At 35.8% G+C, this 23557-nt stretch overlaps 1 protein-coding gene across 6 annotated transcripts in view; it reads left to right on the top strand.

The window, feature by feature from the left end:
- LOC149577011 (uncharacterized) overlaps positions 1-7008 on the top strand; it is a 65946-nt gene extending 58938 nt beyond the window's left edge. For all 6 annotated transcript variants that reach the window (XM_089821562.1, XM_089821586.1, XM_089821571.1 and 3 more), the window contains exons 12-13: positions 5733-5865; positions 6352-7008. In XM_089821562.1, coding sequence (XP_089677688.1) covers positions 5733-5865; positions 6352-6527 — 309 coding nt within the window. In that variant the 3' untranslated portion in view covers positions 6528-7008. The remainder of the gene's footprint in view (positions 1-5732; positions 5866-6351) is intronic.
- Positions 7009-23557: the final 16549 nt, after the last annotated feature.

The raw sequence follows: 23557 nt of genomic DNA, 5'->3' as shown, positions 1-23557 counted from the left end.
ACTTTTATGCTTGGAAATTTAGAATCATGATGTAAAACAATTTGTTGATTCAACATCCAGACAACCTAATGTTGAACCTCATAAATCTATCCGGAGTAAAGGAAATAGGAAAACCATTAAGATCATATTAAATGGAGTGAAAAATGATATAGTACCCATGCTAACGAAACATCAAACAACATTTGATATGATGAATGCATTACTAAATGCATGAGGTTAACAATGCAACTAGAGTTATCACACTAAAAAGGCAACTAAATCACATACAAATAAAGAAGGGAGAATCGATGAATTCTCACTTCTAAAGGGTTACTAGCCTAAGAGATGAACTTGCAAGTATAGGAACCATCATCAATGATACAGAACTAACATTGATGGCTATAGATGGATTACCAGACTCATGGGAAACATTCACACAAGGAGTAAGTGCTAAAGATAATCTTTCTGACTTCAATAGACTTGAGGGAGATTGTCTTCAGGAAGAATCCAGAAAACTTAAGAAAGGAGGAAAATTGAAAACATAAGATGAAGAACTTTATGTTCTTAATATAAATTCCTATGAAGGCAAGAAGAAGCATTTCAAGAAGAAAAGGGGTAATTAAAAGAATGACAAACCTAAGAAAGTTCTATTAAAAATAAAATGCTTAAGATGTGGAAAGTTTGGACACTACAGATTAATTGCCTTAAGAATTCTAAACAAGTGAATTGTACAAACATTACTAGGGAAGAGGATAACTATGATCCTAAGTATTGTGTATTGTATTCGGCACTATCAAATGAAGTCTTAAGTAAAGCATGGGTGATTCATAGTGGATCATTTCGACATATTATTGGATACAAAGAAGCACTAGACTCTATATTAGATAAGGTTAATGGCAAAGTCACCATCGGTGATAATTCAACACATTCTGTCAAAGGAATTGGAAATTGCACCTTGAAACTAAAGTCAAGTAGTTCTCTACTTCTTAAAGGAGTACTCTATGTACCAGGAATAAAAAGGAATCTAATCTCGGTTACAACACTTGAAGATGATGGACATAATGTTGCATTCATGGATGGTAAAGTCATAACTTGGGCTAAGAACTCTTCAATTAAGAAAGAAAAATTGATTGGTCAAAGAAAAGGGTATTTGTATAAATTAAATTCAGAACCTAGTCGACCTATTCAAGCCTTAATTCATGAAGCCGTGGATATAAATGAAATATGGCACAAAAGGTGATGACATCTAAATTTCAAAATTTCATCAATCATGGAGAAGATGGTTACTGGTTTACCTAAACTGAATAAAGATCACTCAAGCATATGCAAAGGATGTGCTTTGGGTAAAAACACCAAAAGTCCGTTTCATGATAGCACTAGAAAAACTAACAAGGTTTTGGAATTAATCTACTCAGATTATGTGGACCTATGTCTGTTCCATCTCTTGGAGGATTCTGGTACTATATGCTTTTTATAGATGACTTCTCTAGGAAAACTTGGATTTACTTCTTAAAATGCAAAGAATGAGAAGAAATCCTAAAGAGATTTAAATAATTTAAAACCTTAACTAAAAACTTATCAGGACTTAAAATTAAAACTCTTAAAACTGATAATGGAGGGGAATACACTTGAGATTTGTTTAAAAGGTTTTGTAAAGAAACAGGAATTAAGAGGGAGTATACCATTCCTTATAACCCGCAATAAAATGAGGTAGCAAAAAGGAAAAATAAAACAATTATAGAAGTTGCAAGACCTATGATATTTGATCAAAATCTAGAATATTATCTTTTGGCAAAAGCCTCTTGTACTGCTGTCTATATTCAAAATAGAAGTCCTCACTCCTACCTTAGAGATAAAACTCCTGAAAAAGTTTTTACTAAGGTAAATTCAATCTAAGTCATCTTAAGATTTTTGGGTTCCTTTTATATATCCATGTTCCAAAAAAAAACAGCACTAAGTTAGAACCCTCTAGGAGGAAAGGTATTTTTGTAGGGTAGAAACATTTATAGCATATATTTTCATACTTGGGTAGAAAAATATTGAACTTAGTAGTGATGTAATTTTTGAAGAAGATTTAGCATTCAAAAGAGCCCTAAGTTCTGAAGAACCCTCTCCTACACTTAGTTCTGAAAGAAATACTGAAATTGAGTTGCAGAGGGAGAACATTGAAGAAATTGAAGATGAAATTCAAAATCTTAATCTTGAAGAAACTAAAAATTCTAAGAAAAGACCACTTTGGGCCATTAAGACAGTAGAGGAAGCACAAGACTTCACTGTACCATCTGGAACAATCAGAGAAAGCAGAAGACCCAAAAGATTTTCCAGTTATACAACAAACATGAATGATTTGTCTAAATCAGAACCAATCAATGTTTCAGATGCTATTAAACATATATCTTGGAAGGGTGCTATTACGGAAGAATACCAATCCATAATGAAGAATGATGTTTGGGAAATTGTTCGTAGACCTGAAGGAAAATCTGTTGTCTCTTCCAAGTGGATATTTAAAATAAAGCATGCTGCTGACAGAAGCATTGAAAAATATAAAGCCAGATTTGTAGCCAGGATTCTCTCAGAAAGAAGGGATTGATAATGAAGAAACCTTTGCTCTTGTTGCCAGATACACCTTTGTAAGAGCAGTCCTGGCTATTGTAGTATCGAAGGGATGAAAAGTACATCAGATGGATGTAAAAACAACATTTTTTAATGGAAAGATTATAGAAGACGTATATTTGGAGCAACCTGAAAGATTTGAAACTCATGATCTTAATATTTTTGTTTGCAGGCTCAAGAAAGCTTTCTCTATGGGCTTAAATAAGCTCCAAGGTTTGGTATGAAAGAATTGACAAGTATCTCACCGGCATAGGATTCTCCAAAAATGAAGCCGATCCAAATCTATATTATAAAAAGGATAAAGATGATATGATAATTTTGATACTGTATGTTGATGATTTACTAATAACAGGTGATCATTTCATAGATCAATGCAAGAAAGATCTAATTAGAGAATTTGAGATGAAAGACTTGAGACTCCTTCATTACTTTCTAGGACTAGAAGTACGACAGAATTCTGACAGCATTATACTTAGTCAAGGGAATATATATTAGATATTTTGAAGAGATTTGGAATGTGGAACTGCAAGTTTATGTCTTCTCCAATGGAGACTAATCTACATAAACTTAAAGAAGCAGCAACAAAATCACCTTCCATAGATTCTACTCTCTATAGACAAAGGATTGGGTCCCTTATGTACTTGGTAAATACAAGACCTGATATATGCTATGTTGTTAACGCCTTAAGTCAATTTATGTGTGAGCCAAAGGAGATTCACCTAATTGCAGTTAAACACATTATGAGATACTTACAAGACATTCTTAACCTTGGGCTCAAATATGAGAAAGTTGACTTGGATTTACATGGATTCACTGACTGAGATTGGGGTGGAAGTGTTAAGGATAGAAAAAGTACTTCCGGATGCTGTTTTAATGTTAGGATCAGCAATGATATCTTGGATATGTAGAAAAGAGTCTTAAGCAGCACAAAGTTCCATAGAAGAATACATTGCAGCAGCAATGGCCTCTCAGGAAGCAGTTTGGCTTAGAAAGTTACTTGTATGAACGACATTATGAGAGATGACGATCTCTTAGATAATGTGCTAAACAATAGAGTTCTACTGTAAGATCTAGATGAGTTCAAGATCACATTGTGAAGTGGACATTGCTATGTTTATAAATCACAATTTGGATAAAGGAAGAATTTTATTATTCTCTAGAGTTTATCCTGTGTTCTGGTAGGTCTTAACTCAGGATCATGTTGTGATATAGGAATACCAGTACTTATGAGTCACAACTTGGATAAATGAAGAATTTAATAATTCTTCGGATTTATCCTATATATTTTATTCTTTGCAATATTGTTATCACTAGTATCAGTGATATGTCATATCACAGGTTTAATAATATGACATTGTATCATGTGTTCAATAATACCACATGCTAAAAAGAAGATTCAAATAGATATAGAGTATCATTCTATGCTTATTCATCGTAATTGATGATGCTAGATATGTTATCTCTTAGTATGATTATCAAGTTAAGAGGGAGTGTTAAAACTATAACTTTCGATTCTCATACAGCCTGATTGTGCAGATCGCACATTCCTCTTAGAGCATATAAAACCATTTTTAAGGCTATAAATACATTGCTCTTTGAATAGGCACGATCGCCGGTCCTTTTAGGGTGACTCCAAGTTAGCATTATAAACATTAACAATTAGTTATGCTTGCTGTTAAATTAATCTCCTTTCTAGGCGCCGATTATGAGGAGTCTTTGTGGGCCGATCTAGATAGGGTCATGTCCCTTTTGGGACATGCCCTTTGGTTATTATATATATGGAGGGTATTGTTGTAGTTAAAGGACACACATTAAATTCACAAGTCTGTTCCTTTAAGCAACTCTGCCTCAAATCGATTCTTGCTGTGATAAATACATTTTCAGAGAGTCAATTAATATTATCATCTCCTTTCAAGGTCTGACATTAAAGAAGATCAGAACAGCAAGTCTAAGAAGGTTTTATCTCAGATCTGATATTCAGAATTTGCAGAATATTTACACTTCCCTCCAAATCTTGTACAAATCTTTACAAGATTTGTATTTCTAGCATAAAAGGAAATCCTTCTCTTTAGGAAATCAATTCAAATGAAATGCCAAAATGATCAGAAGACCTCTTATATGACCAATGCTGTAGTGCATCATGTGATTGTAAAGGAACATAAATCATGATCAACAAAAAGGAGAAACCCCTGTACATTAAATATATCAGAAGGATACTAGCAAATTTCACCAAGGTATCCAGGAAGACAAGTTAATAAATTAGAAGAGTGCATATGATACAATAGATAGATGTAGGTGAAGTCCTCTGTACATGCACCTGATCGTAATCATATATGGGACTAATATACTCAACAGCCTACCATGCAGCCACATATCCAAAATGTATTATGACTCGTAGGAAACTTTATGGGACCAGCATAACCGATTTTTACACCTGTTTAACATAATCTCTGTAGAGTTGATTATGTTTTATTACTTTGTTAGTGCTTGCTTGTTTGAGTTTAATCCTCTTTTATTTTGTTATTTCTAGAACTAGATCTAGATTGAGACCTAGATAGTTCTTAAGAATTGACCGCTGGAATCTTTTTAGCACTTTTGATTAGCTATTCTAACTGGGTACTTCCCTCTGACGTAATTTATTGATTCATCATCATTCGTTCTTCGAACCATCTTGATTTTCTTCTAAGCATTGCCCTAGGATACAAATGAAAAGGATGCACTGCAGAATTCATTTGTGAAAGGCGATGGAGATATTGTAAAATGGATTTTTCCTCCTTGCAAGTTGCTTACTCCTGACTTTGCAGAGGACACATGCACAGGATACGTAAAAAACTTAAGAATAACTATATCATACAGTTTTGCTATTTGAAATTTGAAGGCTTTAAAACTTCTCAAAAAATAGGATTGTCAGATTATCTTAATGTTTAAGTGGAGATACTAAGATATGCTGAATATCACAACGTAAATGAAGTCTTAAACAATGTCCTACTTTGTCATATTAGTCAGAGATATAGACCATGTACGTGTTGCAAGTGAAAATTTTAAATGTTATGTGTCATTTGTAGCAATCTCTTTTCCGCCCATGTTTTATATTTCAAATTCATTACATTTAAAAGTTCCTTTTCTCACAATCTTGGCAGGTGACTGCAATCAGCATGGAAAGCATTTTAGTTGGCGAAGATCTCAGTAGATGTGCATTTGTCTATGGCTCACTGAGTTTCTTAGAGAAACTTTCATGTGGCATTGTTCTTTACGTCATTGAAGATTTTCATAGTAAGTATTCGCTGATGCCACGTAAGCTGAATTGCTCATTTGTTATAGGGTTTATATGACAATTGGATTGAGATTTCCTACCCATAAATATCCATCTTTAAATTCTTCGGGTCTGTAATGCTTCTATTTCATTAAGCTTCAGAGATTTTTTTTTTGCGGTATAGGCTAACTACACCCATTAATTTTTTGAAATATAATAATCATCATTAAGCTGGATTCTTGGACCTTACGTCATATTGAGTAGGGAAAGCCCATTTACTGGGCATGCAGATGGAAGATTATTGGGAATTTTATCATTAGGAGGGTTGGTGTGACTAATACACGGTTCACTCGGGTGGGTCTTCTCTTGGCATTATAGCCATCGCCTATTTGGAAACTTCTCTGCACCCAGCCTTAAATCTGACTGTTTGAATGAGTATGGGTTAGCGTTTCCACTCTTAAACGTAATCTTACGATTAAAACTGATGTATTGATTTGTTTCCGCAGGCTCTGCGACTAGCTGTTTAATTTCGTCAGGTTTGGGAGCATGCCTTTCATTGACAAGAATCTCTCTAGCTGTTGTCCCTGGAGTATGTGCTCTCTTAGGCATGATAGTGACACTCACCATGGATTTAGATACAGTGAAAATGCCCTCCTCTTTGCATGAACCTTTACTTGCTTGAAGGAATCCTGAGCAGTTATTCTAATGCGGCTACTCCGAGAGGCCGGAGATATTAATTGGAGTCTAGTTATGCAAGCTAATCGGATTGACTTCAGCCTCCTAAAGACTGTTTTAGCTCCAGTCCATGTCATGGACATTGAATCGAAGTGTTACACCCACTAGTTTAGAAATCAATGATTTATTACGGGCACGGTAAAATTACCTCAATTCAAGAGGACATGATTATTCAATTTCTTATTGAATAAATGGTAAATGTCAGAATTGTAAAGATAATATTTAATTCCAAATTTGGATATTTAAGCTTAGATTTAAGTTTCACTCATGGAGAAATTTCTCCTATGAGGCAGGTATACGAATGGAAAATACCTCCCTGTAATGTAGGGATTAGAACGATTGTTCTAACATGTATTATTATTTAAAGAACATTTCAAATTTGTAATATTACTTTTATGCTTTATAAACAATAAGTTTTGAGTTCAAAATTTTAATATTACTATACTTTATAATCAAAAGTTTAATTTGAAAATTTTAATATTACTTATGCTTTATAAACAAAAGTTTATTTATTCAAGACTCCACAGTGCATAGATAACCTCTAACTGCAGTCTTAACAGTAACTGTCCCATTGATAAAAGTGGGTATCAAATGATATACAAATGTGTAAAGCTTTTGATACGCAGTACATCGAGATTATTTAAATACGATTTGCAGGATGCACCAACAGTCACTATACCCTGCGAAAGTTACGGCTACAGAAAATCCAAATGAATTTATCTTGTATTGTGAAGTTTGTATCTATATCGTTTTGCTCGAATATCTGATATTTGCGAGGATGAAAAAGCTTCCAATTTTTTTTTATTGTTTTCTCTAGATCTTGTTAGAGAAGCTCTGAATGGTGCTATTTTAATGTAGTTCGTTTGTTAGCTGTGGGCCTCGTATTATAAACATTTGGATAGGTTTTTCTAATCCTTTCAGTACAGAATAGTAAGAATTAAGAATGGTAGGAACTATTATAAGCGAATTCAACTGGCTGTACTTATAATGTTGAATCCTCTAACACGTAATTGACTCTTTTTTATTTGATAATTGGTTTTTGAATGATACGTCGGGCTTAGGTTCAATTTAAAAACAGTGCTGGCTAGAACTTCAAAGTCATCCCAATATTTCAATGCATTCTAAAGACTATTTGCACAAATTCCTTGTGCTCACATATGCCTCATACGTAATATTCACTAGTATGAAATGTGAACAATTTTGGTGAGTTTGTGAACTAAGCCCAAATTGCATTGGCTTCTCGACATGGGCAGTTCTTGTACCAAATCTACATTGATTACTTCCCATTTCTATTCTGGAATGTTACGAGGGTACAACGAGGTTATCAGATTTAAAAACATTCCATTACAAATCTTATAACATTTAGGAGAGGATCTAATATCTGAACAACTTCCCATGGTTGTGATAGCATACAATAATATCTACATTTGTCCATTTAATATTTAATATTTTTGACCAAATGGGATCAATAATTGTGACTTCATAGTTGTTTTTGTTAATGATGATTATCCATAATTGAATGAAATGCATCTCTTAGTTTAAAAAAACCAAACATGTGATGCCACATCAACTGCACGTGCGTCTGAAATGTATTAAGGTTGGTACCACTTTTTTTGGGGATTGTTTTGGATACCTTAACGAAAAAAACGTTGGTGTGGCATCACATTTGATAATGTGGCCCTAAAACTTTAGGTGTAAGTAGGGGACTTGTTAAATAAGTTATAAAGAAATGAGATTGGCTTGTAGGATTTTGATAAGCACTAAATTAGGGTGCTTGACTATAGGGTCCTCTCTTGTAATTTATTTTCAAGTTTGACAAGTGGACATTCAAACATCTCACTACAAATCTTTTAAAAAATCTATTCTATAAAAAATTATTAACTCTTAAATCCACATAATATGGGGCATAGTGATTCCTCTAGAACACAATTCCTTAAATAACTTCTTACTTTTACTTTTACAAGGTTTTCCTCTTAATCCTAGCGACTCATTCTTTTTGCTTGTCCACCCTTTTGCTTCAAATAACTCTTTTTCATTCACAAGCTAACAACCATCAATACTCAATAATTAAATGATAGCATTTTAGAGCACTTGAGCACTTTGAGCACTTAGCATTTCACATTCTAACATTTGGATTAGCATAGCATTTTGATTTTATTAGTATAGAACAATGACATCTTTACCATAGATTTTCTTTTCTTGCATTGAGTCTTAGTTATTTTTCTTAGTGGTTAATGATGTATCTTCTATATTAGCTTAACATTGCATTGCATCTCTAATTTGAAAAATCTAAAAATCTCACATTTATCATTGTTTGTGCATTCATTATCTTTTTTTCATAGATCTTGCACTTGCACATTATCTTATAAAATTTGGGGAAAGTTCCTCATACTTGTTCCCAAAAACCTCACATTAGTATTTTTTTAGTTTGTGTGCATTAGATTGCATAGTTTTGTGTTGAGAAGAGCATATCCACAAATCTTTAAAAAGATAAAATCAACAAGGTTTTGGATGCCCTTGTTCAAGTTGAATCAAAGGCTCTAGTGAATATTACTTATATTGTTGTATTTTGAAATGACTAACATATAATATGATTTTGCTTGATATCTTGGTGTTTTTAATTGCATCAAATAGGTTGATATTTTTATTGCATACATAATGAACTTTAACATTAAGCCAACAATATATATCCTTGCCAAGACTTGAGAATTTTTAAACTTTTGATCATGTTGGAGAATATTGTCATTAATGTTAACCTCTAACATACTTGTATGAAAAATTGTAAGAACCAAATTCTAGAACACATGCCACATACGCAAACAACCTCAAGATGTGGAACATAAAATTTGAAAAGTCAAATGTTGATTTCGTTCATTGTCCAATTTCTGATGAAAAACTATACATATCGACACTTAGTCGAGAAGAAAACTAGAATCACAATCGTTATTACATAACACCAAAATCTCTAAATACATTTGATAATATAATGTCGACCACATGTCGATACCATAAACAAATCAAAGCATAAATACTAAAAATGAATCATATGAACATGACATCTTTTATTAAACTATGTTGACTTGCACGTCGAACATGAATATAACATGAATACATCATATGATATAAAACATATAAAATAACATGCCATCGAACCTTAGTGTCCATCTGCATGTAGTCTTGTCTCCATGCCGTCAGAACAATGTCCATATGCTATCATGAGACAGAAGAGTGGTCCAGTCACTTTTATCGCCCAACCATGGAGTGGTTAGCTCCCCAAGGTTCTCCGATTAAGAAGAACTACCCAACCTTGGCATGAGAAGGCTAGCAACTCAGCACAATTGGATAAAAAAGATTTGGTGCAACCTTTGTGCCTAATCTACTTACACATATATCTAGTAGAAACATACACAAGGATGTGGAAGAGGGAAAATATAAATAACCAATGCATCTCAATCATATGCATAAATATTTTACCGAGCTTGGCCAAGCATTATGAACCAGTTTAATGCAAAAGATTGGTAGGTAATATATAAGGAAAATACTAACACAAGTTTTCCAACAATTTCCCTCCTCTTTGATCCCACATTCTACACCCTTCCTAGAAGTCAAATGTTATTCCCAAAACAAATTTATGTAATTCGATATACACCTATCTCAAGAATGAAACTTTTTAAAACTTGAATGTATGATCGCTACAAAACATTATGTAAATACACAAAAGAATAAAGCCCTACATACCAATAACCAAATATAATTAAATGAGTATTTTGTAATTGTGGTTTAATAATCATACATCAATATAATTGAGAGTCTACAACAAAACACTAATGCGACATTGATAAATACAAAAAAATACAACTTAAGCTACAACTAGTAAGCAAGAATAACTTATATAGTCTTTACCCATGTTTCAACCCTCGTATTCATTACTAAAGCCCTATCCCCTTGCATATGATTATATATCATATTTTTTCCCCTTATCTACTGTTATAACAATCCTAATTTTTTAGAAAACTTTGACAGTTGACTGAATCAACTAAACATATTTACATACCATTGAACCTTAGTGTCCATCTGCATGTAGTCTTGTCTCCATGCCATTGAAACAATGTCCATTCGCTATCATGAGACAAAAGAGTGGTCCAGGTGCTTTTACCGCCCAACCATGGAGTGGTTAGGTCCATGAGGTTCTCTGGTTAAGAAGAATTACCTGAACCTAGCATGAGAAAGCTAGCAACTTGGCACAATTGGATCGGAAAGATCTGGTGCAGCCTTTGTGCCTAATCTACTTACACATATGTCTAGTAGAAATATACACAAGGATATGGAAGAGAGAAAATATAAATAACCAATGCATCTCAATCATATGCATAAATATTTTACTGAGCTTGGCCAAGCATCATGAACCAATTTAGTGTAAAAGACTGGTAGGTAATATATAAGGAAAATACTAACACAAGTTTTCCAAAGATTACCCTACTCTTTGATCTCACATTCTACATCCTTCCCAGAAGTCAAATGTTATTCTCAGAACAACTTTATGTAATTCGATATACACCTATCTCAAGAATGAAACTTTTTAAAACTTGAATGTATAGTGGCTACAAAACATTATGTAAACACACAAAAGAATAAAGTCCTACATACCAATAACCAAATATAATCAAACAAGCATTCTGTAATTATGGTTTAATAATCATACAACAATATAATTGGGAGTCTACAACAAAACACTAATCTGACATTGATAAATATAAAAAATACAACTTAGTCTACATCCAGTAAGCAAGAATAACTTATATAGTCTTTACCCATGTTTCAACCCTTGTATTCATTACTAAAACCCTATCCCCTTGCATATGATTATATATCATAATTTTTCCTTATCGACTGTTATAACAATCCTAATTTTTCAGAAAACTTTGATAGTTGATTGAATCTCTTGGGAGGAGAGATTCCCCTTGATGGCCAAACCATGGTATGTGGATTTTGATACGTCTATTGAATCCTTTAACAAGATACCTCTGTGGGTAAGGCTGCCTAATCTTCCCCTTCACTTATGGCTAGATTCAGTCCTGGAGACCATGGGGGAGACACTAGGGCATTTTTTGATGGTTGACTTTGTGTCTTCCAATGTGTTTCAGACGACGTATGCTTGCATTCTTGTGGAGATTGACACCTCTAAGGGGCTTCCACAAATGATTAAATTGGCCTCTCCCAATGGCTCTTGGATTCATCTTCTAGATTATGAGGGCATTTCATTCAAATTTCAGGAATGCCATAAGATTGGCCACCTCGTAGTGTGATTCTCCTCAGGAAAGGTTAGATCGAAAAAGTCACCTTCTTGGTGGAAGGGGGTTTTGGATGATCACTACACTGTTCAGAAAGCTCCCTTTGTTGGGGGTGATTTGGTTGGTTCTTCTCAGGATTATTTGGAGGCAAATTTTGTTGCTATTCCACATGATTTAAATGTTTCTCCTATGGTGGTGGCCAATATTGCTCCTTTGAATGCTGCTATCTCTGATTCGATTGATGCTCCTCAGGTGGCTCTGGCTCCGAGGGAGATGTTGGCCCTCTTTTGTGTGGTGGTGGTACTTCTTCCCTGGCTGAGAGGGATGTGGTGGCCAATATTATTGACCCTCCTTCGAATGCTGCTATCTCTGATTCGGCTAATGTTGCTCTGGTTCCGGATGGAGCTATTGGTCCTCTTTTGTGTGGTGGTGGTACTTCTTCCCCTGCTGTGAGGGATTTGGGGGATGCTTGTGGTTTGGATGACTCTACTTGGAAGAAGGCTGTTGGGACGATGGAGGATGGATGGAAAAAAGTAAAAGGAAAAAAGGTCAAGCTCTCTTTTCCATCATTTCATATCTCTGTATGTTCTCAAAAGACAAGATCTAAAAGTAAATATTGAGGCTCGGATTTCTTTTCCAACTGCTTACCTAGTCTTTTTTGAGGCTATCCCTTTTTGTTTTGGATAACCTGGTCTCTTTGGCTTGTTGTCTTGTAGTTTGACATGGTTAAATGTCTTCTGTTGTAACCATGGGGTTGCAGGATCCCGTTTAAAACCTGTTTAGGTGGTAGTAGTGCACTATGTTATCTGTGAAGCCACCCTGGTCTCCTTGTTTTGTCAGGCAACCTGTCTCATCTAAGGTTTTTTGTATTTGAGTTTGGGCTTCATTGAAAATTATAAGATTTGTAAAGGGTTTTAGGCACCCTTCAAAACCTGTTTTCCTTAATAAAAAACTAAACATATTTCAGTCACCTCTAGTCTCCACAATTGGTCTATAGGATTAACAACAAGGACATTCCTATTTATATAGTTCCATATAAGTTTCTTTGCTTCAGCAATATTGAATAAAATTTTCTAATCATATTTAGATTTAATAAGACACACACTATCTTTATCATTTTCAAGACAATATTTTTCTGAAAGTGATTGTGATTTCACAATTTCATATTATATTTCATGGTAGAAAGAAGAATATTTGCAGTAATAAGTTAAAATAAAGAACATGGGTGTTGTTTTATCTATCTCTCGTAGTTTCTCTTTTTCACTACAACACTCTATACTACATACTTATACAAACATATTTGTTTTTACTTCCCATGATACCGTTGCCAAATACCATTTATTGTCAAGGAAGAATCCTACAATTCCAAGCTATTGGCCCATGCATCTATTCAAATATCAACTTACTTAGATACCCCATTTGATAGTAGTTTTTAAACTAATCTCAACAACAACTAGACATCTTTGTTTTTCTATGCAACATATAGCCAACATTTTCCTTAAATTATCAAAATGAATAAGCCAAGAAAAATAATTAAAACTTATTCCTTCCTACAATTCTACAAGGAAATAGAAGACATTTTCTAACTTTCAAGTGCATATATAGATGTAAAACATTTTCGAAAGTTATCATGATGGTTATACAAACAAATGGGAGAAATACACAATTTAAACAAACACATAACCCATAAGATCAAAGGCGTCTTTTGTTTTTTAAAAATTATAGCCTATCAATTTCATTAGGATGTTTTTCTTTCTGAAGAATACGATGGTTTTTGGAGCCTCCCTTCCACAGCTGACTTCTCCCACAAACTGCTGCCTCCTCCTTCTCTCTTATTGGCTAAAGGTAGATAGAGACTGGGCTTAGGAAATGAAAGATCAAAGATGCCTGTCTCCGCCAACAAATATGCGTCTTTCCTCCCAATTCTTGTATCTGCCACCAACTTAAATCCTCCTCCCTCCAATGAAATTCTCCCCAAGTTTTGGATTTATAACTCTCTGTTTAAGGTAGAATTTGAACCAAAAATCTTGGCTCCCTCTCTCACCATTGTCGATTTCACTCCCATCTTCATGCCAACCTTACTCCTCTAAAAATCACCCTCTACATTCTTCTCTTCCTTCTTCCCTTTCTTTTCTCCCGAATAAAACGTGCTTCCTCTTTTAACAGCTTCCCATCCTTAAATGCAGCCAACAATTACGTTAATTAAAGAAAGTTCAAGAAAGTTCTTTTACTTCAAGGTCCCACTGCCCACCATTAATGGGTTTCAATTTGCACTTAAAACTTACAATTAATTTGATTTCAACATTAGCTAATTCAAGACCACCATTTTCAAAATAGGAAAAACTACTAATTATCATTTCAAATTAAAACTTATAATTACTAATATAAAATAAAGTAAGAGTATATTATTTATTTTTATAAATCTACATTTTAATTATTTCAAAATAATAGACAATCTGCACAATTCATTCAATTTTTCAAAAAAAGTAATAACTAAATCTTTTCATTTAATTATTTATGCTACTCATAAATACTACAACATTTAATCCATCTAAACAAATATAAATTCAAAGCAATCGATTTAAATTCAAATAAAACTAAGTGTGTGTATGTGTGTGTGTGCGACTACACCATACAAACTTTGGACTAACCCTGCCAAGGAGCTAAACTCCTCTACCTCAACCACCCTTCTGCCTTCAGTACCTGCACACTCACAAACTCAACATCGCCCATTGCGTCACTAATGTCATCATAATAAAAATAAATAATATCTTAAATATGAATTTTAAACATTCAACATACATCATCAAATATAAACATGTAAATGAATCACAATTTTAACCATCATGTCAAAATATCATAAGATCAACATATTGCGACTATCATAATGACTATTAAATTAAATTACCCATCCAACAATTTCAACAATAAAAGTTTTCTTAAAGTATTTGACTCAAGTCGAGTCCTACATAGTCAATCATAGTCTTAGTCAAAAGTCAAATAACATACTAAGTCCTAATAAAAAAAATGTTGAAATAATGAGTTGTGACAAAAATAAATGGATTAATTCTAAATTATTTGTGTTTGATAAGATGAGAGATTATTATAGTATGTCAAACTTTGATATACTTGTATGAAAAATGGATGGAATTATTCCAATAGATTTGTGTTTTATGATGGGATATTTTTATAGTATGTCAACCTTTGATATACTTGAAAAACATAGATCAAGGATGAAAATCATGAAGGTGTTGTGTCATCTTGATATCCTTTATATTAACCTATGATATGGATATGATTGTTGAAGAAATAGTTTATTGAGTTATGAAAGTGAGTTTTTGTAGTATGATATTGGTGTCAACTCATGATTTGAGAGATAATGACAATTGAGGAGAAAAATGTATTGTCATTAATGATAACATTTAATGATCTTGTTAAAGGGACAAATATTGTAGATGATACGAACCTTTCTAGATGTTTGAAGTTCATGGTTGGTTGGACATTCATGGTTGTATGTTTCAAGTGATTGCTATCAAAGCTCATGGTTGGATGTCAAAAAAGCATTCATCGAATATTCATATCAAAAAGTTGTTTGTTCAATGTTTATGGTTGGATGCTAAATTATTATTGATTAAAATATGCCATGTTTTATCAAATAGTTCTAATTGAAAGATTTTTGTAATTGAACATCTCAAGTATTTGTAAAGCATTTTTTCAGTGTGGAATGTGTTTATATGGTTTGAAATTTAAGTTCACAAAGCTTAAAATGATATATCCAATTTTGTAGAGAAAGATAGAGATGATTGTGCATTGGACCATTTCTAGTCAAGATGAGATTTTGATAATAGAAGATAAAATGTTTATACATTTCTCAATAGTTATAAATTATCAACTCTTATAGTTTAGGGATATTTTTGTATTGTTTATATCTTACTTCCCTTAAAGTGTTAGATACTTCTACTATAGAAAAATTATGATTATAATTGCTATAGTTGAAGAATAGTTGATTGGTTAAATACAATAGTAGAGCTTTTAGTTTAAGTATGTTTGTGCCAACCGTATTGGACATGATAGTGTAAATAGAATATGATTTTTTTTTTTTATGAATGTCTTATGATGTTCCATTGCGCTTCACATGTTGTCTCCACATTTTTCTAGTGTCATTTGTTGATTGAATTGAATGACTACAAAAATTAGTGACTGTGTGGTTGATTGCAAGATTATTTTATAGTTTTCACTAGCTTAGAAACATGTTAATGTGTTTTAAGTTTTTTTTATCTCTTTCCTTGACCCACTTTTTCTTTCTCCAACAAAAAAAGTGTTTAAGATTCAATTTATTCAACCATTGCATGTTTTGTGATCATACATTTAATCATGGACAACTAGGAGAAGTTTTTAAGATTGTAGAGTATATGATTAAAAGATCAAATGAGATGGAATGTGAAAAATTTGTGGGAGACTCAACACTATGGTACAAAGGACGTGAGAAAAATTTCAATAACATAGTAGAGGTAGTGAGCTAAAGTTTTCTACACTCATATATAGAAGCTTTCTAGAAGAGATGAATAGAAGGATAATGATGGTCTAATTGTATTATAATGGATACTCAATTTCATTTCATAGTATTATGAGGTTGTATTGTATTTTTAAGTGTTATCATTCTCATGGAATAGTGATAAACTTCCTTTGGCATATCCATAATGCTATGTTTTGAAGTTGTTGTCACTTCCTCAGGTTGTGGTCCTAAATAAAAGTTGTGTAATCATGGGCACGAGGCTATTTTAGAATTTTTGTTAGCATTAGACTGAGGTAGGAATTTGAATAATCCTTTTGGAAATTCCTTTAAGAATCTTTTGAGTTCTTCGTGCCTACAAGAATGAGAAAATTACTATGATAAATTTGTGGAAAATTTACGTTGCTTGCATTTCCATAAATATGGTAGAAAGAATCTAAAACCCTCGTTGGAAAATATTTGTGAAAATTAAAATTTGAAATCCTCACTAGAATAGTTGAATTTAGAAAATAAAACCTCAACTAGGGTTTGAAAACAAAAAAGAGAATGAATTGAACAAATTTGAATACTTGAATTTATTTTCCCCATCAAGCTATTTGACAAGAATATATATATATATATATAAAATTTTTAGCTACAATTTTATTGCCGGTTAGAAAAATAAATTATCATAATTTTTTTTTAAATAAAAAATATTTCTACAAAAAAAGGGAAGCAGGGGCCATGAATCCCTTACTCCTTGGTTGCCTTAGCCAAGGCTTCCACAGAAGCAAGGATACGAAGGAAGCCAGGGCCGCCACCCCATAGTTTGGGGTTAAACTTATTTTTTTCTTTAAAAATATCAAAAAATTAAAAAAAAAACGTTATAATTATTATTATTTAATAATTAGTTTTTTAAAATTATTTATTAGAAATTTTATTATATAGTTTAAAATTAATGTATTTTAAATGAGATTGAGTTATATTTAAATTTAATTTTAGTTTGAAACATATTTAAATTGAATTAAACTTTGATTGTAATTTAATAACATCAAATTGGATTTTGTTGTTGTGGAATTAAATATTCATTAAATGCAATCAATATTTCATTTTTATAATTGAGTCCTTGAAAAGTGTTACTACATGGAAATCATATTTAAGCTATTAGACAACTATCTTGTTTGCCATGTGCTTATCATTGTACTCTTTTAAACATGTAGTTATTTGGAGACATAGGCACATTATGATATTAACATGAAACTTATGTTTTGATTGATCTAAACTTGAAACCTCCATCAATTGGACAAACTCTGACAACGAGAACTTGAAATCTTATTACCAAGTGACCTTATGAAATTATATCAAAAACAAAAGATGGCAGAATATCTACACCAATTTTAATTCATGTTGAGATGTTATGTTTGGCCTATGATAAGTTTTGGGAAACCTAGTAGTTTGGCCAAGTAGGCATGTGTACTAGAGACAGGAAGTTAAGTTGTTTTCCAGTGATAGATGTTAAATATTTGTTCTACATTTTGTAATGGCGATCAGTTCTTTTGTAGGCTCATTTTTCTTGATTCTTGTTACCATCAGTTAGAGGGTATTTGATATGTGGCCTATTTGAGATTTCTAGTCACTTGTTTAACCAAAATGTTATGGTGTTTATTATTGAGGTGCATTTTTATGGACTTAGGGTAGGTTATCTACGTGTATATTGGGAAGTGGATTGCAATTGGGGTCAAAGCCCTAAAGAGGTTGCTTGGGTAACTCATTTTAAGGGTAAGTGCACCAAGTTGTGGTGCCAAAAGGGGGGTATCAGTGGACACCTTTTTTCTGAAATCAACAATTTCTAAACTTCAACAAGAATTTGAAGATAGTTATGCTCAAAATTTTAAGATATGACGAAAACAAAAGTAGTAGTCCTTTGAATCTAGTTTCTAAACTACTAATTTTTTTTCAAAATGGTTTAGTTTTAGGTCCTCAAAAAAGGGGGCCACAAAAAGTGGTATTGTTTATTCCAAAAAAAAAAACATAGTACAAAGTGTGGCCCCCCTAAAATTTTAACTTTTTTTTGAAATTCTTTAATCACTCTGGTCAAAAGTTACTTAACAGTATGTAGTTTATCCCAGATTTTTTGAGTAATTTTATAATGTGTATTTTTCTTTACTATGAATTTTTTAACTAGACACATCCCAAAAATGTGAAATATCTGTGTGCTCACCCTATAAATGATTCAAAACTAATCTAAAATCAACTCTCTCTTTTTTTTTTTCAGTGTGTAGAATGGAGTCTAGTTTCTTAAAAACTAAGTTGTTGCAAAATTTGATGAATGAGCTAAAATCTATAGCCCAATTAGTACATGTTGGTTTTTGAGAAAAAATGGACATACATTCAAAAGAAATTATAGATGAAAGGCTTGAAATAGTTCAAATTAAAAATAAATTATATGGTTATATAGCTAACACAGAGACCTACAATGTCATGTAACTTGATCTTATCGATGCTCAACCATGAGGAATCTTGAAGGAGAGCACACAAGAAAAAGTAATCATTTTTTGTATGTTTGTAGCAAAACACGTCTCAGATTAATTTATAGACTCCAAACCTTTGGGTTGGATCTCCAAGGAAAAACCAAGCCTTAGGCTTGGTTTAATGCAAATTTTTGAATAACGTGTGTGTGCTATAGTGTGCACACACTATTTAAAGCTTTTTGAATTTAGGTCTCAATAGCACGTGTGCGCATGCACTATTGAGACCTAAATAGTGCATAGAGAGGGAAGAAGAGATGCAAAGAAGGAGAAAAAGGGAGAGGGGGGATGGCTATGTGTATGAGAGAGATAGGTAGCGAGAAAGTAGGGGATGAGAGAAGGGAGAGAGAGGAAGTGAGAGAGAGTAGGGGTGGCAGAGAGAGTACGGTATGGTAGAGAGAGGAAGTGTGTGAGAGAGTAGGGGATGGGAGAGATAGGAAGCATGAGAGAGTGAGTAGGGGTGGTAGAGAGAGCATAGGATGGGAGAGAGAGATTGAGAGTAGGGGATGCGAGAGAGAGGAAGTGTGAGAGAGTGAGTAGGGGTGGCAGAGAGAGTACATGATTTCAGAGAGAGATTGAGAGTAGGGGATGACAGAGAGAGAGTAGGTAGTGGGAGAGGGAGCGAGAGAGGGAGAGAGAGAGAGAGAGATTAGGATGGGAGTGTGTGTGAGAGAGAGCAGGGCATGGGAGAGAGTGTGATAGAGAGTAGGGGTGGAAGAGAGAGAAAGTAGGGGATGGGAGAGGGAAGAGAGAGAGTAGGGGATGGGGGAGAGAGAGTAGAGAGGGAGAGAGTGAGAGAGAGAGACAGTAGGTGGTGCAAGAGGGAGTGGGAGAGGGGGAGAGAGGGGGGATGGGAGCATGTGTGTGAGAGATCTAGAGAGTAAGGGATGAGAGAGGAGAGAGAGGGGGGATGAGAGTGTGTGAAAGAGAGAGAGTAGGAGATGGGAGAGGGGAGAGAGAGAGAGAGAGAGAGTAGGGGATGGGAGATAGAGGAAGTGTGAGAGAGAGTAGGGGTGGCAGAGAGAGAGAGAGTACAAGATGGGAGAGAGAGATTGAGAGTAGGGTATGGGGAGAGAGAGAGAGTACATGATGGGAGAGATATTGGGAGTAGGGGATGAGATGGGGGGAGAGAGAGTAGGCAGTGGGAGACAGAGTGGGAGAGGGAGAGCAAGAGAGAGGAGGATGGGAGTGCATGTGTGTGAAAGAGAGAGAGTAGGGAATGGGAGAGGAGGGAGAGAGAGAGAGAGTAGCTCAAGAGAGAGTAGGGGATGGGACAGAGAGAGTAGGCGGTGGGAGAGGGAGTGGGAGAGGGAGAGCAAGTGAGAGAAAAAGTAGGGGATGGGAGAGGAGAGAGAGGGGGGATGGGTGTGTGTGTGTGTGTGAAAGAGAGAGTAGGGAATGGGAGAGGGGAGAGAGAGATAGAGAGAGAGTAAAGGATGGGAGAGAAAGAGAGTAGGTGGTGGGAGAGAGATAGAGAGAGGGGGATGGGTGTGTGTGTAAGAGAGAGTAGGGGATGGAAGAGAGTGTGAGAGAGAGTAGGGTGGTAGAGAGAGAGTGAGAGTAGGGGATGGGGGAGAGAGAGAGAGAGAGAGAGAGTAGGCAGTGGGAGAGGGTGTGGGAGGGAGAGAGAGGGGGATGGGAGTGTGTGAGAGATCTAGAGAGTAGGGGATGGGAGAGGAGAGAGAGGGGGGATGGGAGAGGGGGAAGAGAGATTAGGGGATGGGGGAGAGAGATTAGGTGCTGGAAGAGGGAGTGGGAGAGGGAGAGAGAGGGGGAATGTGAATGTGTGTAAGAGAGATAGAGTAGGGGATGGAAGAGAGTGAGAGAGAGAGTAGGGGTTGGTAGAGAGAGCTTGTACAGGATGGGAGAGAGAGAGGGAGAGAGAGAGAGAGAGGGGGAATGGGAATGTGTGTAAGAGAGAGAGAGTAGGGGATGGGAGAGAGTGTAAGAGTGTGAGAGAGAGTAGGGGGTGGCAGAGAGAGCTTGTACAAGATGGGAGAGAGAGGGTGAGAGTAGGGGATTGGGAGAGAGTGAGAGAGAGAGAGTAGGACATGGGAGAGAGAGAGTGAGAGTAAGGCATGGGAGAGAGAGAGTAGAGAGGGAGAGAGAGAACTTGAGAGAGAGATACTAGGTGGTGGGAGAGGGAGTGGGAGAGGGAGAGAGAGGGGGGGGATGGGAGGGTGTGTGACAGTTCTAGAGAGTAGGGGACGTGAGAGAAGAAAGATAAGGGGGATGGGAGTGTGTGTGTCTATGAAAGAGAGAGAGTAGGGGATGGGAGAGGGGAGAGAGAGAGTAGGCGATGGGGGAGAGAGAGTAGGTAGTGGGAGAGGGAGAGCTAGAGGGGGAATGGGAATGTGTGTAAGAGAGAGAGTAGGGGATGGGAGAGAGTGTGAGAGTGTGAGAAAGAGTAGGGGGTGGCAGAGAGAGCTCATATGGGATGGGAGAGAGAGAGTGAGAGTAGGGGATGGGAGAGAGATAGTAGAGAGGGAGAGAGAGAGAGAGAGAGAGAGAGAGAGAGAGAGAGAGTAGGCAGTGAGAGAGAGAGAGAGTGGGAGAGGGAGAGAGAGGGGGGGGGAATGGGAGTGTATGTGAGAAATCTAGAGAGTAGGGGATGGGAGAGGAGAGAGAGAGGGGGGATAGGAGTGTGTATCTATAAAAGAGAGAGTTTAGGGGATGGGAGAGGGGAGAGAGAGAGTAGCCCAAGAGAGAGTGAGAGAGAGTAGCAGATGGGGGAGAGAGACTAGGTGGTGGGAGAGGGAGTGGGAGTGGGAGAGGGAGAGAGAGGGGGGATGAGAGTGTAAGAGAGAGAGTAGGGGGTGGTAGAGAGAGAGAGAACAAGATGGGAGAGAGAGAGTGAGAGTAGAGGATGGGAGAGAGTGTGAGAGAGAGTAGGGGGATGGGAGAGAGAGTGAGAGTAGGGTATGGAAGAGAGAGAGTAGAGAGGGAGAGAGAGTGAGAGAGAGATAGTAGGCAGTGGGAGAGGGAGAGAGAAGGGGGGATGGGAGTGTGTGTAAGATAGAGAGTAGGGGATGGGAGAGTGTGAGAGTGAGAGAGAGTAGGGGGTGGCAAAGAGAGAGAGAACAAGATGGGAGAGAGAGAGTGAGAGTAGGGGATGGGAGAGAGTTTGAGAGAGAGTAGGGGGATGGGAGAGAGAGTGAGAGTAGGGGGTGGGAGAGAGAGTATAGAGGGAGAGAGAGAGAGTGAGAAAGAGATAGTAGGTAGTGGGAGAGGGTGAGAGAGAGGGGGGATGGGAGTGTGTGTGAGAGATCTATAGAGTAGAGGATGGGAGAGGAGAGAGGGTGAGAGAGAGTAGGTAGTGGGAGAGGGAGAGAGAGAGAGTAGGTAGTGGGAGAGAGAGAGAGAGATTAGGGGATGGGAGAGAGAGGAGCTTGAGAGAGAGGGGGGATGGGAGTGTGTGAGATAGAGAGAGTAGGGGATGGGAGAGGAGAGAGGGTGAGAGAGAGTAGGTGGTGGGAGAAGGAGAGAGAGAGTATAAGGGATGGAAGAGGAGAGAGAGTGAGAGAGAGAGAGAGTAGGGGATGGGAGAGGGGAGAGAGAGAGAGCGAGAGAGAGTAGGTAATGGGAGAGGATAGAGAGTGAGAGAGTAGGGGATGGGAGAGAGAGTGAGAGAGAGTAGGCAATGGGAGAGGGAGTAGGAGAGGGAGAGTGAGAGAGAGAGTAGGGGATGGGAGAGGAGAGAGACTACGAGAGAGTACGATATGGGAGAGGAGAGAGATAGTAGGGAGAGAGAGTAGAGGATGGGGGATGGTGGGATGGGGAGAGATGTGTTTTGCAATAGTGCATACGCAGTATACTGTGTACATGCTTTATAGTGCATACATGCTATAATGTGTACACACTATGTCCAATCATCCAAAAATGGTCACAAAGCAAGTTTGGGTCCCATTTCATCCATTCTCTGCTTTTTGTTTGTTGTGCATTCTATTGTTTTGACAGAAAACACAAATTTCAAGCTATTGGAAGTTAGCAAACACTATTTGAAGACTTTTTGAAGCTAGCAAACACTAAATTCAATCATTGGATACACTATTTGAAGGCTTTTTGAATATTCTTTCTATAGAAAAGTTTAGTACAATCCTTTTTAAATATTGTTTGTTGATATATTTATATTTGATTATAATTTGACATGTTGTTTAATATATAGTGAATTCAGTGAAATTTGTATGTTTGAATGAAATATTATTTCAAAATGGTTAGAAATTTGGCAAGTTGTTTGATATATATTGTGTATTCATTGAAATAATTGTAATTTTTATATGTATTTGAATGATTTGTAATTTACACATTGTAAGTAATTTAGATATTTGAATAATTTGACATGTAGAAATCATCATCATGACAAGGAAGAAACCAAAAACTCAAACAAATGAAGATAGGGAGAGAGATTTGGCAATTGAAAGAGATAAAGTGAAACTACTACGTGAACAAAGAAAATTGCAAAGCAATAATAAAGAATTGACTTTCAAAGAGGATCAAGAACCATTGATACAAAGAAACAAAGATGAAGAATTGGAAAGAAAAAGAGAATGAATGAGACTGTTACGCTCAAGAAGACAATTGAATTGTGAAGCTAAACCATCTTCCAATGTTGGAGTCATATCATCCTCTCATGTTGAAGAGACACTAATTTGTAGATCTGACAATG

This window comes from Cupressus sempervirens, chromosome 1 (genome assembly GCF_028749045.1).
Source record: "Cupressus sempervirens isolate cs-2001-9-10 chromosome 1, ASM2874904v1, whole genome shotgun sequence".
NCBI lineage: Eukaryota > Viridiplantae > Streptophyta > Pinopsida > Cupressales > Cupressaceae > Cupressus > Cupressus sempervirens.
This window is presented reverse-complemented; position numbering and strand designations above follow the sequence as displayed.